Source organism: Macaca nemestrina, chromosome 2 (genome assembly GCF_043159975.1).
Source record: "Macaca nemestrina isolate mMacNem1 chromosome 2, mMacNem.hap1, whole genome shotgun sequence".
Classification (NCBI taxonomy): domain Eukaryota; kingdom Metazoa; phylum Chordata; class Mammalia; order Primates; family Cercopithecidae; genus Macaca; species Macaca nemestrina.
Genome location: NC_092126.1, coordinates 45,252,756 through 45,265,535, shown reverse-complemented (window position 1 = coordinate 45,265,535; position 12,780 = coordinate 45,252,756). Strand labels below are relative to the sequence as shown.

The following is a 12,780-nucleotide window of genomic DNA, read 5'->3' as shown; positions in this document are numbered from 1 at the left end:
TCCTGTCAACTTCTATTAGGCATTAAGTTAGACCTTCCCATTTCAACATCTGTGTCTCTCAAGATTTCCTGTTTTTCCTTTTTTTCCTCTCTCTTTCCTGCATTCTGGGTAATTTTTTCACACATTTCTTCCAGTCACTTATTTCTTCTTCAGCTTCCAGTCACATTCCTCCTTTAATCCATTCACTCACTTCTTAAAAATTTAATGACTGTATTTTTTATTTGTATAAGTTTTACCAGATTTCTTTCCAACTCTTTTATTTTCTTATGTTTTCATTTCCTTATTTTAACTTTTTCATCATTTTAAACGTAATTATTGTATGGTCTCTGTATGATAGTTTAATTATCTGAAAGGAGTATTAATTTGAACCCCAAGACAACAAGAGGCAGGACCATGGTTATGTATTCTTAAAGGAGTCTTATTTTTACCCTTATTCAGAGCCCACAATAACACAAACAAGCTTCTTTGAAGTCTCCATGTGCTGGTAGATTGGTTTTTCTCCTCATCTACCTCTTTGCTGAAGGTACAGTCCTTTAAGGATCCTGGTTTTATGCTTAGATGTTGCATCCAACTCCTCACTTTGTACAGTCTCCAGCCCTTGTAACCTGTTCCCATATGGGCATTAAGACTCAAATCTGTGCAATGTCCGAAACAGTAACTCTTATCCCCACCCATGGAGCAGCCATAGTGTCAGCTCACAAACTCCTGGTTTTCTTCACTTTTGTATCTTGGTTGTTTCCCTTACTTTCTTGAAAGCTCGGCTGTTTATTTAACTAGATGTTCATTATATTTCAGCTATCATTTCTAAGTGATTTGAAGAAGAAAGGTTTTCAGATTATCTAATCAACCACATTGCTAGAGACAGAAAAGTAGGAAGAGCTACATAAATAAATCCTTATGACATTTAATAAATTTCAGGTATAGCAAATAGACAAAAATAATTGCTACATGTTTATAAGTTTAGATTGCTGTTAAAAAGGAAAGCGCATTACAAATATCACATATTCCAGCTTTAAAGGTTTTTTGTTTTGTTTTGTTTTTAAGACAGAGTCTCCCTCTGTCACCCAGGCTGGAGTACAGTGGCAAAATTCGGCTCACTGCAACCTCTGCCTCCTGGGTTCAAGCGATTCTCCTGCCTCAGCCTCCTAAGTAGCTGGGATTACAGGCGCCTGCCACCACGCCCAGCTAATTTTTGTATTTTTAGTAGAGATGGGGTTTCACCATGTTGGCTAGCCTGGTCTCGAACCCCTGACCTCAAGTGATCTGCCCGCCTTGGCCTCCCAATGTACTGAGATTACAGACATGAGCCACTGTGCCCAGTCCTAAAGTTTTAAAGAGTATTTCTATTGTAGTCAAGGAGCTATACAAGAAAGAAAGAAAATCCCTAAAAATCAAAACCAAATAAATACTTTTCATCCCTAAAAATAAAAAGTTCCACCCTGCTACAGCTAACACAGTCATGCAAATGAAAAATGTTACAGTCACAGAACCTATAGGAAACCTAGAGTCGTTGCTAAGCATTTCAGAGAAGTTTGTATTTGCAATTCATTTAAAACAGTACTATGTCCAAAAAAAAAGACCAGAACAGTCTTAATTTTTAGGATGAGCATATATGTAAAAAGAGGTTAGAAAACTTAAAATAAACAGCAAGAAGTTATAGAACAAGAATTACAAATTCAAAATGCCTGTGTATGACAGACAAATATATAAATGCCATTCATTTTATACTGAAGTTGCTTTCAAGAGTTACATCTTTTGTCTTTTAAAATATAACACATAGAAGGAAGTGCAACATAATCTGTTTACTTTTTTGGCTAGATGGTAGTCTTTTTCAGTGAAGGAAAAAGAAACGATTTTCAATCAATTCCACAGGGAGTATACCAATTCAACAGCACGTCTTCTTAGCTCCCTCTCCAAAATATCTCCCATAATCATCTACTTGTCTCCATGTATACTGCTACCCGCAGTCCAAACCCCCATGATCTTCCTCCTGGACTCTGCAATAGCCTCTTAACTAACACAGCTGCTGACCAAGATTCTCTCCTTGACCAAACTTTAGTCAGGCTTTTCTGAGCCCTTCACAAGGCCTCCACCTTGGCCCATATAAACTTGAACAAAACACTAAGTGTTTCTAACAGCTGAAGGCCAGATCCCTAGGATGACCCTAGCCCCTCTTAAAATGCCTGCCTGAGAAAACTCAAAGCCGACATAAAAATTTACTTTTGTTCCAGCCAACACCTGAAGACAGGGCCCCTATCTCCCAGCCTCCAGGGAGGGTAGGAGCCTAACTCCTTAAGTGCCATTAACAAACTCAGATGGGTTTCACATGGACCAACTCCCCAAGCCCTGTATTTTGTAATTTTTCACTTCCCTGATTCCACTGAGCCCACACTCACCCCCTTCCTTGTTTACTCTTTTCCTTATTGCAACTTACATTACTTATTAATACTTTATACTGTAGCACAGGGTTCAACAAAGTTTTCTGAAAAACGGTTAGACAGTAAATAGTTTAGGCTTTGTGGGCCATGCACTCTTAGTCACTACTACTCAACTCTGCCCTTTCAACACAAAAGCAGCCACAGACCATATGTAAACAAATGATAGTGGATGTGTTCTAAGAAAATTCTGTTTATGGACACTGAAATTTGAATTTTACAGACTTTTCATGTGTTATGAAATATTATTTTTTTAACCATTTGAAATATAAAATGTAAAAAACTAGTTTTAGCTCCAAGACCTCACAAAACAGGCAGATATGGTCTATGGCCCAGTTTGCTCACTCCTGCTCCAGCCCCACCCCTTCAATCCACTCTCCACTCCACAGCTAGAGTTATCAGTTAAAAATTCAAAACATAGGCCAGGCACAGTGGCTCATGCCTGTAATCCCACTTTGGGAAGCTGAGGCAGGAGGATCACAAGGTCAGGAGATCGAGACCATCTTGGCTAACACAGCGAAACCCCGTCTCTACTAAAAACACAAAAAAATTAGCTGGGCGGGGTGGTGGGCACCTGTAGTCCCAGCTACTCGGGAGGCTTAGGCAGGAGAATGGCGTGAACCCGGGAGGTGGAGCTTGCAGTGAGCCGAGATTGCTCCACTGCACTCCAGCCTGGGCAACAGAGTGAGACTCCGTCTCAAGAAGAAAAAAAAAAAAATTCAAAACATATCAAGCTTACAACCTTCGTGATTTTCTAAATAAAGGCCAAATTTTTACTGTGGCCTATAAAGCCCTATAGGATGGGTGGTTAGACCTTGTTACCATTCTGAATTCATCTTATGCCTCTCTACGGCTCAGCCAATGATCATTCCAAACCAGTTTTCCAAACTGCAGGTTGCAAACCATTAACAATCATGAAATCAATTTAGTGAGTCCTAACCAGCAATTAAAAAAACATGAACTAGTATACAAAATACCAGAGTGATCCCACAGATCCTTAGCAACAAATTTACTCTCGCCAACTGTAATAAACCCTTGAGAAATATTATATGGAGAAATTATATAATACTGATAGAACAGGTGATTCCACCTCTTCCTCATTAGCATTTTGTTTGATTTCATGGCAAAGAGAGCATTAATGTTGTTCAGTTTAATTTTATATTAACCACATTTGAAGTTAGTTGTGAAGTGTGAGAGAATTTAATGTCAAAACATTTGTAAAGCTTTCCAAACCAAGTTTCTGTAACAAACTTGAGTGTGGCAATTGCAACATTCTAACTGAAATATTACAAATGATGCTAAAAACAGAAAATTTTATTAAGAGGGAAAAGAATGATGATGTAAAAAAATACAAAGACACGATCAAGTTCAGTTGCTGGATCTGGAAATATAAATGACAATACTAATAAAAATGTTAACTTGACATCCAACTTCAAATTAGTTTGAATCGAATTCTAAAAAGGAAAAAAAAAAAACCATGCAGACTTTTTACAATGAAAATGATTTAAAATGTAGCTTTATCAAATGCGCAAAACTCTGTATTACAGACCCCAATGTATTTATAACCGTATTGTTGTAAATGAAACCTTCAAAATTAAAGATACTAAAAAACATGGTAGCTAAACTGTTTATAACACTTTGAATATTTTTGAAAAAAGACAATTATTACCATAATTTCATGCTTATGAATCCTAATGAGGACTATTAATAATAATGAGTATCATTTAGCAAAAGAGCAAAGATTCACACTGCTGCTGGAAAAAATTATACTATAAAACAGAAAGTAATGCTGATTTTTTCATAGTAAATCAGTTGATAAAAATTATAAACAGCATATTTTTAACTCTATTAGAAGAATAGTCAAAAGCAATGTTTATTTTGTAGTTAAGAGTCTGATAAATGACTTGAGATCACATTCACAATGCTGCTGTGAGTTGTTTAAAACTTTTAGTTTATATCAAGTTTATATCAGGTTGTTGCAACACAGTCTCAGAAAGGATTTATTGTGTTGCTTAAATTTAATCTCATATACATTTGAATTATACATATTTATAAAACTAGAAAAATATATTACTGGCCAATATGTTAATCTAGAAAAACATATTTTTAAAAATTAACAGAAGCTATTAATAACAGTGCCAGTCACCCCCACTTTATACATAACAAAGCTTTGGCATCCAAATAAATCTACTGAGTCTCATGACTATATTGATACAGTGCTAGAATTCTTTTAGTCCTTATCATTCATCTAGGCTCCTAAAAGTCATTACTTAATCACCTCTTAGTGATAACTTTTGAAATCCTCATTACTTATTCAACTACTGATCTTAAATCTTAAATTTCTCAGTATCATTAAATTAGGAAGAGTTAGCAATAAAGAAGATATTTAGAGCACTAGCAGTAAGGTAGAAGAGGAATTATTAGGTTACAATAACACCTATATAACAAAATTTAATCTTTTCACACTCTTCCTCCAAGTCTGTATACAAGGTATAGCTAGGAGTCTGGCTTGGGTTACATTTTTTTTTAACTGCCCAGATAAAAGATTGACTCTGTACAAGTAATATCCCATCCTCCAAATCACGTATAGGCCATTTAAGTTAAATTGAGCACTTGCTTCTTCCCTTCAGACAGATACATTTCATACAAACATACTTTTGTTTCCTTACTTCTCACTAGAGCACAAGAGAGCATCTCCATTACAGAATATTCTCCTAAAGGATAGGGATGTTCTCAGTACTTTCTTGATAAAGCACTTTCGTAGCACCTTAACATAATTAAGAGCCTGATAAGTATAGTTTGATGGTGACTTACAGAAAAAGAGCAGGAAAGTTGTGTGATCACTATAAAGAATTACCAGTATCATAGAACTACCAGGCAGCTAGCTGCTGAATTACTAGTCTGTTAGAGATAAATTATCCACTAAGATTTTCGCAATTTGAGTCTTTTGTTGCTGTTGTTAAAAAGTATCCCTGAACCATTCCCTATGGCAATATTTTTCAACTAGTACATTCTAAAACTTTAGTTATTTGAAAAGCTTTCCTATATAAAGTACATAAATGCTATGCCTATGATGATTTGTGAAGTGTTTTTAGAATGTTGCCTACAATACCCTCTTTACCTCCCATTTCTGCAAAGTTTTTGTCCTCACAGCACATACTTCCTTACATTAGGTGCCCCGTTGTCAACATACTTCACACCAATACTCAGTACTCAGCACTTTTTGTTTCTTCCCACCACCATCCTCTAACACCAGATTTCAAAATATCTTCTCAAATAGGTAAAAAATTTTTAAAGGCCCATTATATATAAATAAGGTGTTCAAAAAACAGCAGCTTAATATTACTTCTCTTAGAAATGTTGCACTTTTTTCTTCTGACTCTGGCTTCTCTCTAGAGTTGTTGCACATTTTTAAAGCATCCTTAGCCCAAAGGTACACAAAGCTTATGTAGAAAGTCAGTCATCAGGCCAGGCACAGTGGGTCACGCCTATAATCCCAGCACTTTGGGAAGCCAATGCGGGTGGATCACCTGAGGTCGGGAGTTTGAGACCAGTCTGGCCAACATGGTGAAACTCCGTCTCTACTAAAAATACAAAAAAATTAGCTGGGTGTGGTGGCAGGCACCTGTAATCCCAGCTACTCAGGAGGCTGAGGCAGGAGAATCACTTGAACCCAGGAGGTGGAGGTTGCACTGCACTCCAGCCTGTGTAACAAGAGAATCTCCATCTCAAAAAAAAAAAAAAGAAAGAAAGAAAGAAAGAAAAAGAAATACAGTCATCATTGAGACTAGGCTGAGCCCAGTGATAAAGGTGAAAATCTGCCCTCTCCATCCCTCTCCCTAACTCCATGCTGAAATTTCAAGAAGGGACTTCTGACTCATTAACTGCACATCAGATTTCCTGAAAGTACTCTCCATGGAGAGTCGGCAGGGATTGAATCATTTCATACTTTCTTTCCTGCACATAAACTGATTACTGATCATCAGCAAATCGAACAGTTTATGCAGGTTTTTATTTCCAAATATATACTAAAAGCTACCAACTACTCAACAGGTTTTTAATTTTTTTTAAGAGGAAAATTAACATGAACTATACTTAGTTTAGGTGCTTTCTAAATAAACTTATTTACCCTTTCTCCTGTCAACAGACCTAAGGGACACCATAGGTGCCTACAAATAAAAGAGGCTTATGATGATGATGACACTAATTCTCAATGAGGGAGGACAAAGGCATGGCTGTAAGAATCACTATTTAATTTTTCATAAAACAACATATTTTTAGTCAGCTCTTGTTTCAATTAAGTTTTACCTCTGAATTACAGCTTTCTATTTCTAGAAAGAACATGAGTATACTTTCTGAGAATTTAATCTGGGGGGCCTAGACTTCACTTTATATATGGCTGGCACAAGAACTTTCAATTAAAGTTTTCCTTTACAAAGGATTCAATGTTACCTCTGAGATGATCCTCACCCTCTGTGAAGATCAGTAACAGCCATTACTAAGGGGCCACTACCTGGATCAGCAGTTGCCTAAATCTACTGAACTTATTTATATAAAAGCCAGCTATCACAAACTATAAATCTTTTCCTTTTCTCTTTCCTACATTTTTTGTGTACTCTTTAATCTGTACACATCTTTCAAAGGGCCACTCATTCATTAACATACACATATCCATCTCATCTCCACAATTTTTGCTTTAGGAATTCCTCAATTTTCCCTAAGAGAATATGCTATGAACATTTTGCATATGTAGAACAAGAATGCTACATGAAAAGAATGAGACACTCTAGAACACCACAGATACCCTAGAGTTGATTTACTCTGGTTCTACTAAAGTACCATGCTTGCTTTTTACCCTTCTTTATTGAACAAATGTAATACACAGAAATCAAGGTTTATAAAGCATCCATACAAAGAAAATTTAATTTAAACTAGTAAGTCCAAATATGGATGTGTCTTTTCTGACACTAATGATGTTCACTCATTCATCTACAACCAGATCTACATAACATAGTGGTTAAGAGTGCAGGCTCAAGATAAATGCCAGTTCTACTACTTTCTAACCAATGTAACCTTGGGCAAAGTAATTTTAAAATTTTGCTAAGCCTCATTTTCCTCATCTACAAATTGAGAACAACAACAGATCTGGCTCACGGGGTTGTGGGGTTTAAATGAAATCCTCTATGAAAAGCATGAACACTCGACCCCAATAGCTGCTTTAGTGAATGATTAACATTTGGTCTGAGGAAGGCTCCAATGCAATGGTGAAAGCCATAGCTACTTCGGGAAATTGTTCACTTTTAGATTGGTTTAGGTAACATTTTAAAAAGTTTGACAATATTAGTGAATACAAACATATAATCAAAAGAATATTCCCATAACTCAGTTACTTTTTAAATGTAAATGTACCCCATAAGTATATGTAAGAATTATGCTATTTTTCCCAATCGAACTCAAGAAGTTGTTTTGACATACCTGAAATAGAAAATTCCTATTTTAGCTCACTTGTTTTTAAAATTTCTAAATTATATATGGGGAAAATATGCATATTTAGTTTCCACCCTATCCCCCAAAGCCAACTCTCTCATCTCAATTACCTATAAAATAAAAAAAAAGACAAAGAATATCAAGTTATTTCAGCTGGCACTACTAAATAGGCTATACAACTATCATAAATTAAAACTCTCTTTTGTTTGAGATATGTCATGCAATAATTCTAAATATACACAATGCACAAATACTTGCTCAACCATATTCCATTGACATTTCTCTGTCCTCAGTTTGACAGGAATATCAAATTTCCTTTCTTGACATACTTTCTGTTTGCTTTAAAATAACCATTGCACAGTGAGCTGGAATACATGGAGCCAGCACTTACTCATTTTAGTACAATACAATCCTTTCCCCTTCCTCTCTCAGAACTTTTGAGGGAAGAGAACTCAGGCAAGCCACTCCAGCAATACTAAATAATTTTACATAATCCGCAGATCCTATTTTTGTGACGTTGTACATACATATTCTGTTTCTTTACATCTCAAAGACTGCTCAAAGTTGTGTCCATGGTGGACTTTAACAATATTATTAACATTGCTTTCATAATATTATTTAATACTATTACATAAGAACATAAAAGTGGCTCAACCACAGGTGGACTTAATTTACATGTCAATTGTTTTAAAAAAATCGTGTAAATAAAATCCTATTTCAAAAGCAGTAGGAGAGGTTAGTAAGGCTATCATTTATTAATTACACATTCACACATACAAGCAAACAAAAATCCTCTGCAGTTAGTCTTTTCATAGTGTAAACTGCCCTTTGGGTTTGTTCCAGAAGTCTGCATGGGTCTAATAGAGTTTTCCTAAGTGTACAGCCATATAAATTTGGAAACAGAAAAATTTTAGTGTTTTCATGTAGGAAATAAAAGCAGTCTTAGGGCAATTTCCTATTCCTTTTGTTATATGCATCACTACAAAGGACGATTGCGTGACATGGCGTTAATATGGCCATAAAAATGATTAACTTCTAGACTAAAAAAAGGAAAACGCGCTAAATATATTCCACATATTTTTGCCCTGTAATTCCTGTAATTATTTTTCACTATCTTTATCTCCCAAAGATCGGGGAGCAATAAATCGTTCTCTCCAATAAAAAGCACGAACAATCAAAGGCGTTCCGTAAATCTGGAGAAAGTTTTGGCAACTAAGGTAGAATTCTTCTGTCCTGTCCTTCATGTATCTCCACCTAGGATATTCCGATATTAATGCCAGTCAACAGTCACTGGCTAAAGCACTGGGCAGGTGAAGCTAAATAATAGAGGGTCTGGTTTTGTTTTTAAGAAAAACAAAAACCAGGTGATGAGAGCCCTCCATACGAGGTATCCTAAGGTAAGGAACTTTCCGACTGGAGGGTCGGAAACTAGCCTCTCGACTCCCGGAAGGAATGAACTGCGAGCCAGAGAGATAGACCAGCTCATTCATGCGTTCAGTGGCAAGGGGAGCGCTAAAACGCTGGGGTCTGGGCTCCCACGGCGCTACCTAAACCCCGGACCCCAAGGCCACAGCCGCCCCCCCACGGTGCCGCGCTCCGAGGGCGCAGCCCCAGCTCCACTCGCCCGCCAGCTCCACACTCACAGGGCAGAGGCAGTGAGGAAAAGCCCGCCTGAGGCAGCAGGCGAGGCGGGAAGACACTCGGCGCCTAAGACAGAGGGAATGCCCCGAGTAAGTTGAGGCGGGGGAGACAACGAAAGGTCTGGAGGGCAGCGGGGTCCAGAGGAGGAGAAAGGGGCCTAACTCTCACCCTTGTCGCACGCCAGCAAGAAAAGCTTCTCATTCAGCGTATTCTCCTCCTTCACCTCCCGCACATCTTTTAGCGCCATCACCTCGTTCGGGGACGAAGAGGATGGAGAGGAAGGCAGGGAGGAGGAGGAGGCGCCCGAGAGGTCCGTGCTCGGGTACAGTGCCGCCATCATCGCGGCCCATGAAGGAGGCAGGCCAGGAGACGGGGGCGGGGCCCCCACCGGCCCCGACCCCGACCCCGACCCCAGCCACGCCCCAGGGCTGGAAAAAGGATGAGTCGTTCCCACTGCTGCCTCGGCTCGCGGCCCGTTGGCCCCGAAGGGCGTCGCCTCCCCTGCGAACCAGCACTCGCCCTCCACTGACAGCCCCAGGTTGGTGGCGGCGCATGCGCGACCCCTGGGCCAGCGACCCCTCCCCAGCCGCCGGCGCGCCGGCCGAGCCTGTCCGCGCCCGTCCGGGGACGACAGTGTGGCGCGCGCCAGGGCGGCAGCCGAGCACGGGGCCGTGCCAGGAGTCGCAGGGGCCGCGCCTGGGGCGGCCTAACCCAGGAAGAGGACGAGAGATCTGTGGGAGAGGAGCTCCGAGATGCGCTTCTGCGCACGTTGGGCTCCAGGGCTGTGGGAACCGCTGGCCCAGCTGCGCTCCGAGATGTTCGCGACTCTGTCCTCACGTCATTCTCTGCACCACCGTAGCGACGACACTAGGGCGGAGCCTGCGGCGAGGGCGGGCATGGGTGGGCGGGGCCTGCGGCAAGGGCGGGCTTGGGTGGGCGGGGCCTGCGGTGGGGACGCGCTGGGCTCCTGGACCCCGCAGCAGCTTCCTTCGCTCAGCTGAGGTGAACCAGCTACAGTCTTCCCTTTCCACATCGATCGTACTGGTTTGAGATAATTAAGCAAATATGGAGCAGTATGCTAATTGAGTCTCTGACGACTTAATGTTTAGTGGAAACCCTTTGTGGAATTGTCCAGCTATTTCATATTCTGGTGCACTATGCTTAAAGCACAATGGAGAGCCCCGCCACGCCGCCAGACTCGTGGGTTTGTATGTTGCACTCATTTTAGCCTGGAAATGAACTCTCATTTATAAAGGCTATATATATAATTATATTATGTTTAAATAATTTATACAAATATATAAATTTTTATTTCCATATTTTTCCATAGGATTTTGGGGAACAGGTGGTGTTTGGTTACATAAGTTCTTTAGTGATGATTTGTGAGATTTTGGTGTACCCATCACCGAGCAGTATACACTGAACCTAATTTGTAGTCTTTTATCCCTTACCCCCTTCCCAACCTTTGCCCCTGAGTCCCGAAAGTCCATTGTGTCATTACTATGCCTTTGCATCCTCAAAGCTTGGCTCCCACTTATGAGTGAGAACACACGATGTTTGGTTTACCATTCTTGAGTTACTTCATTTAGAACAATAGTCTCCGATCCCATCCAGGTTGCTGCGAATGCCATTTATTCATTCCTTTTTATGGCTGAGTAGTATTCCATCGTATTTTATACATATATATCACAGTTTCTTTATCACTCATTGATCAATGGGCATCTGGGTTGGTTCCACATTTTTGCAATTGCAAATTGTGCTGCTATAAACATGCATGGGCAAGTATCTTTTTCGTGTAATGACTTCTTTTCCTCTGGGTAAATACCCAGTACTGGGATTACTGAATCAAATGGTAGTTCTACTTTTAGTTCTTTAAGGAATCTCCCCCCACTGTTTTCCATAGTGATTGTACTAGTTTACAGTCCCACCAGCAGTGTGGAAGTGTTCCCTTTTCACCGCATCGACACCAACGTCTATTGTTTTTTTATTGTTTTGATTATGGCCATTCTTGCGGGGGAGTAAGGTGGTATGGCATTGTAGTTTTGACTTGCAATTCCCTTATCATTAGTATTGTTGAGCATTTTTTCATGTTTGTTGGCCATTTCTATATCTTCTTTTGAAAATTGTCTATTCATGTTTTTTTCTTTTTTCTTGAGACAGAGTTTCGCTCGTGTTGCCCAGGCTGGAGTGAATGGTGTGATCTGGGCTCACCGCAACTTCCGCCTCCGGGTTCAAGCGATTCTCCTGCCTCAGCCTTCCCAGTAGCTGATATTACAGGCATGCGCCACCACACCAGGCTAATTTTGTATTGTTAGTAGAGACGGGGTTTCTCCATGTTGGTCAGGCTGGTCTCAAACTCCCGACCTCAGGTGATCCCCCAGCTTCGGCCTCCCAAAGTGCTGGGATTACAAACATGAGCCACCGCCCCCAGTTCTTTTCATGTTTTTAGCCCAGTTTTTGTTAGGATTGTTTGTTTTTTTCTTGATGATTTGAGTTCGTTGTAGATTCTGGAAGGTAGTCCTTTGTCAGATGTATAGATTGTGAAGATTTTCTCCCACTCTGTGGGTTGTCTGTTTACTCTGCTAACTGTTCCCTTTGCTGTGCAAAAGCTCTTTCATTTAATTAAGTCCCAGCTATTTATCTTTCTTTTCATTGCATTTGCTTTTGGGTTCTTGGTCATGAAATCCTTGCGTAAGTCAGTGTCTACAAGGGGTTTTCCAATGTTATCTTCTAGAATTTTTATGGTTTCAGGTCTTAGATTTAAGTTCTTGATCCATCTTGAGTTTATTTTTGTATAAGGTGAGAGATGCAGATCTAGTTTTATTCTCCTACATGTGGGTTGCCCATTGTCCCAGCACCATTTTTTGAATAGAGTGTCCTTTCTCCCACTTTGTGTTTCTGTTTGCTTTGTCGAAAATCAGTTGGTTGTAAGTATTTGGGTTTATTTCTGGGTTCTCTATTCTGTTCCATTGGTCTATATGCCTATTTTTATACCAGTACCATGCTGTTTTGTTGACAGTAGCCTTATAGTATAGCTTGAAGTCAGGTAATGTGATGTCTCTAGATTTGTTCTTTTTGATTCATCTTGCATTAGCTATGCAGGCTCTTTTTTGGTTCCGTATGAATTTTAGGATTGTCTTTTCTAGTTCTCTGAAGAATGATGGTGGTATTTTGATGGGAATTGCATTGAATTTGTAGATTGCTTTTGGCAGTATGG

The 12,780-nt window shown here is 39.7% G+C and overlaps 1 protein-coding gene across 6 annotated transcripts in view; it reads right to left on the bottom strand.

Annotated features, from left to right (window-relative positions):
- The window catches only part of LOC105470001 (transient receptor potential cation channel subfamily C member 1), an 81,920-nt gene extending 71,688 nt beyond the window's left edge, over positions 1 to 10,232 (bottom strand). For 2 of the 6 annotated variants that reach the window (XM_011721694.3, XM_011721695.3), the window contains exon 1: positions 9,732 to 9,893. In XM_011721694.3, coding sequence (XP_011719996.1) covers positions 9,732 to 9,764 — 33 coding nt within the window. In that variant the 5' untranslated portion in view covers positions 9,765 to 9,893. Of the gene's footprint in view, positions 1 to 9,731 lie in introns of all 6 variants that reach the window. The other 4 variants (XM_024789200.2, XM_011721691.3, XM_011721693.3 and 1 more) reach the window with 4 other exon arrangements.
- Between the last annotated feature and the right edge of the window lie 2,548 nt (positions 10,233 to 12,780).